Below are 4395 nucleotides of genomic sequence, written 5' to 3' on the forward strand. Positions count from 1 at the left end.
TATTACGACTCATTTAGCTTTGGATTGGTCCTTGGCTGTCACGCCTACTGGATTGATTGACAGGTCACGTTGTGAATCCGACTCGTGGGGGGGGGGGGTGGGGGGGGGGGAACGAGAACAGCAAAAAGTCTCGTAATTTTATGGCTTTTAATTTTTTTTTTCTTAGCGTGGCCCTAAAGCTCCGTTGTAAAAATTCGTCGGAGCAGAAAGAGACGGAGTAAGAAGGCTGCTGCTCTGCAGACGGTGGTGTGAAACTGAGCGACTATTTATAGAGACACCACAGAAAGGTGAGACTCCTTATGGAGTGAAATCTAAGCCAACAACATGCACACACTTGAGGGGTGAAAAAAAACTATTAAATCTGAACACTGGCATGTAAATGAAATAAAAGGAGAACAATTAAATTGTATTTTATTTATTGAAGCTAAAAGCAAAACAGACTCGAGGAAATCATATGTGGATTTGTTTGTTTAGCAACAGTCATTTCAGAATAACACAAACAAACAACTCTTGTTTTTCGTAAGACTGTTCTCTTTGAAGTTATTTTGTTTAGACAAGCTTCAGAATCTCATTACAGTCCTGCCAGCTGCAGCTAATTCTGAGTTTTATTTAGTTATCACACAAGGGAATGTCTCCAAATACTGGAACAACATTTGCTTTCGGCTTTGAAAATAAAAAAGTAGCATTTTAAGTACGCACAACAAAAGCAGTTCAGAGCACACAAATGAAACGAGAGCCACAAAAAGTTAAAAAGCAGTCAGAAACAATGTGCATTCATTTGACTTGGCATAAGTTCCACTTGATAAAATTCTAGTTCAATGAAAAAGTTTTGATTTCCATTAGTAATTCATATTTGTTTGAACTTATTACTGTGGCAAATAGAGAAAATGGCTCCACTGTTTAAATGTTTGTGTATCTTACTACAAAATGTTCCTAATTTACTGATCTATAATGTCCAACAAATACATGATAAAACACAACAGGTAAAAAACAAAACAACATAAAAGGCCTAATGAATACATAATCTGTGACTACAGAGTAAATGAAACATACAACTTGCCCACATGGAGATGAGCGCACTCATTATTCATTTGCATTTGAGCTGGCATCTGGATACTGCGAGAGGTCAAAGGTGAGCACTTTGCTGATGACACAATCTCCTTGCTGTGAATGAAAACAACAAGTTTCAATATTAGAATTTCTTAAAAGATAGACGATGGGATTATTCGTCATTTTATTCTGGATTATGAAGAATGCCCAAGTTAGATTTTGCATTATTAGAACAGGCTTGAAACTATATAACCTAAAATTATGAAGTATTTTATAAACTAAAATGACAGAGCTTTTTTTTTATTTTCCAAATTACACCATACGAAACTTTAAATGAACACTAACTTTAATAAATATTACCCAAGCAATTCTCTTAAAACAGCGTTCCTCGTAGCCATCAGTGTCATTCACAATGGACCTCAGTGATAAGATCATATCTTAGATCTTATTACCGTTTTTCTTTTACATTTTATTGTTGGATGTAACAGAGACCCTGTTTACACAATTTCGTTCCACCACATGTACCACATGTGGTGCAAATGACAAAGAAACTGACTCTGACCTCATGGCATTAAAGTAAATTATGAACCCAACTCTTGGCTGATACGTGTTCAGGACCAGCAAAACATTTGAACACACCTACCCAAAGAGTAGGTGGGTATAACCTTTGACTAGTACTAGAAATGAGAAAAAAAAATAAATAAATTTAGATATCAATAAAAATATTTGGGATTATGAAGGTTTGCTTCATGCACAGTCCCGCTAACTCGCTAAAAACAATTCTTTCGGTGCTTCCTAGATAAATGTAGACTGTGATTAGGCTCTAATCAAGACTGTTGATGGTGGCCTATAGCTTACAGGTCAAGTTACTAGTAACTTTAAAAGAGAACTTTTCAAGATGTCTATTCTTAAATAGAGAAATGTTTCAAAATGAACAAGAAGAGAAACGCACCTCTGGATAAACACCTATGAGTGAGTCTGCCTTGGTGTAGAACTCCTCCTTCAGAGAAATGACGACGGCCTGGAAGTTCTGCACCGACTGGTCCTTGATGTAATTGGCCACCTTATGGGAACAAAGGCAAGGTTGTAAAACAAGAATAAGAAGCTAAATTAAATTAATCACATCACTAAGACAATTAGTTACGAAATAAAAAAAAAACAGACCTTGCCAATATTAGTGTTGTCCAGAGCTGCGTCAATCTCATCCAGAACAAAGAAGGGGGCGGGCTTGTAGCTACAAAAATGCAAATATGTTGAAGGCGAAAGAAAAATGTAGATATATTCATTAACTTACGAAGTCAGCCAAACATGCATTTACCTGTGAATAGCAAACAGCAAAGCCAGGGCGGCAACCGTCTTCTCTCCTCCTGACAGGTTATCCATGGGTCTGAACCTCTTCCCTGGAGCCACACAGTTATAGTTGATCCCATCCAGATATGGTTCTTCTGGGTTTTCTGGGCCTAGAAAAGCCTAGAGAAGAAGAACACTTTTAATTTAAGCATTACTGGCTGAGAAAATATTTACCCAGGAAAATACAGTTTGATACAATTCTCAATATGTCCCCATCAGATACTAATATTTTTATTGAAGCTGCTCTAAACAGATTTTCCTACAGGTGTCATTTTCTCCTTCCTTCTTGTGAGGGTACTGAATACACAAATAAAAGGTACTTGTCAATCTACCTCTTATCATGACCAAGATACATGAAAGCAGTCATTTAACATCAACAATATTTTTCACTCAGACTGAAATGTACTGTGATGGATAATTTAAGCATTCCCATGTAATTTATTGATAATTGCAGGACTGCTGTATTGTTATAATAAAAGTATCGTGGGCCATGAATTGTGCACCGTGTCATACCATGAAGCAAGATTCCTACAATTACTTGTCATAAACAAGACACGTCACTGAATGAGAACAGAAGTGTTCGTTCTGCACCGACAAGTCGTCATAGTTACCACACACCTGAGCACTGCTGTTGCGCGAGAGCGCCTTGTAGATCTCGTCAATGTTTGTGGCCACAGACTCGAAACAGGTATTAAAACGATCAAAGCGTTCCTTTTTGATCTGCTCAAAGGCTTGCTTGGCCTTTTTGGCTCTCTTACGGGCAGCTTCAAATTCTGGGGGAGGGGAAGGACAAACAAAACCATTAATGTAACATTAGCAGATTCAGAAATTATACCATTACCATTTTTTTTTTCTCCCGATCATTTCACCCCAGTCATTTCACCCACTAAAACTCACCGTCACTGGTCTCCTGGAACTTGTCCCGGACGCTCTCCAGTTTTTCCATGGCCTTCATGTTGGGTGCACTGATCCTCTGCAGGATACTCTGCTGTTCATTCAGACGCTGCTGCAGTGTGTTCGTCTCTCCCTTTATCTCTTCCTCTGACAATGCATCCTGTAGGAAATTTAAAAAAAAAAGATTTAATTTCTATTTTTATTTTAAAGCCTGACTTTGAGTAGAGTTCATCTTTGTTTGTACATTAGTGAGATCACTATAACTGAGCAGAATAATAGAATAATGTAATTTATTATTAACATCACTGCCACTTAGAAATATAAGCAACTCAAATCCAGAGAGCTACAGTAATAATGCTTTAAAACAAACTGAGGTAGTTTGAATGTTAAAAGGAACAGAAGTTCCTGCATACCTTCAAGTCTTCAGATAAGATGCTGTAGTCGATCTCTATCAAGGCTTCTTTAGCCAGAACACTGCTGGATGTCCTCTGGCTACTGGACTCATCTGTCTGGGAGCTCCCCTACAACAGCAGAACAAAAGATGACTTTTTTTATTCTCATTAGAAAAAGTTTGTCATGTCTGTTTACACACCTCTCCTTGGCTGATATCATCCATTGTCCCAGAGCGAAGCGGCAACCTGATATCTTGCATTTTGCAGGCCTGCAGCAGGTTGTGACGGTCACTACGCTTCTGCTCCAGTTTGGTCTCAATGGCAGTCACCTCCTTCTGCAGCTGAGTCAACTCTCTGAAATAAATCCCAAAAAAAAACAATGGAAAATACAGATAACAAAAATGTAACTTGTACACTGACCGCAGAAATTTTCAAATGAATTTGTTTTCATAGCCACTGACTTGTTGGCGCCTCCCAGTTTTTTGCGGATCTCCTCCATGTCATGATTTTTATCATTAACCTCAGATTTCTTTGTGAGGTGCTGGTTCTTCAGGTCCTGCAGCTGGGCCATCGTCTCATCAATGATTTTCATGTGTCTGTGCTCCTCCTAGATAAAACCATACAACAAGATTTTACTCAAAAAAATAAAATAACAACAATAACAATATAACAAAAAAGGTTGAATCATGTCATCTGGACTTCGTTTTTT

General features: G+C 38.0%; 1 protein-coding gene across 1 annotated transcript in view; it reads right to left on the reverse strand.

The window, feature by feature from the left end:
* Positions 1-458: 458 nt before the first annotated feature.
* smc1a (structural maintenance of chromosomes 1A) overlaps positions 459-4395 on the reverse strand; it is a 10103-nt gene continuing 6166 nt past the window's right edge. Inside the window, exons 18-26 of the mRNA XM_037684881.1 lie at positions 4148-4293; positions 3887-4040; positions 3708-3815; positions 3298-3454; positions 3019-3173; positions 2369-2520; positions 2215-2284; positions 2003-2113; positions 459-1164 (exon numbers count right to left, since the gene is read on the reverse strand). Of these exons, the coding sequence (XP_037540809.1) occupies positions 1084-1164; positions 2003-2113; positions 2215-2284; positions 2369-2520; positions 3019-3173; positions 3298-3454; positions 3708-3815; positions 3887-4040; positions 4148-4293 (1134 nt within the window). The 3' untranslated portion in view covers positions 459-1083. The remainder of the gene's footprint in view (positions 1165-2002; positions 2114-2214; positions 2285-2368; positions 2521-3018; positions 3174-3297; positions 3455-3707; positions 3816-3886; positions 4041-4147; positions 4294-4395) is intronic.

Source organism: Nematolebias whitei, chromosome 11 (genome assembly GCF_014905685.2).
Source record: "Nematolebias whitei isolate Nwh7 chromosome 11, NemWhi1, whole genome shotgun sequence".
Taxonomy (NCBI): Eukaryota; Metazoa; Chordata; class Actinopteri; order Cyprinodontiformes; family Rivulidae; genus Nematolebias; species Nematolebias whitei.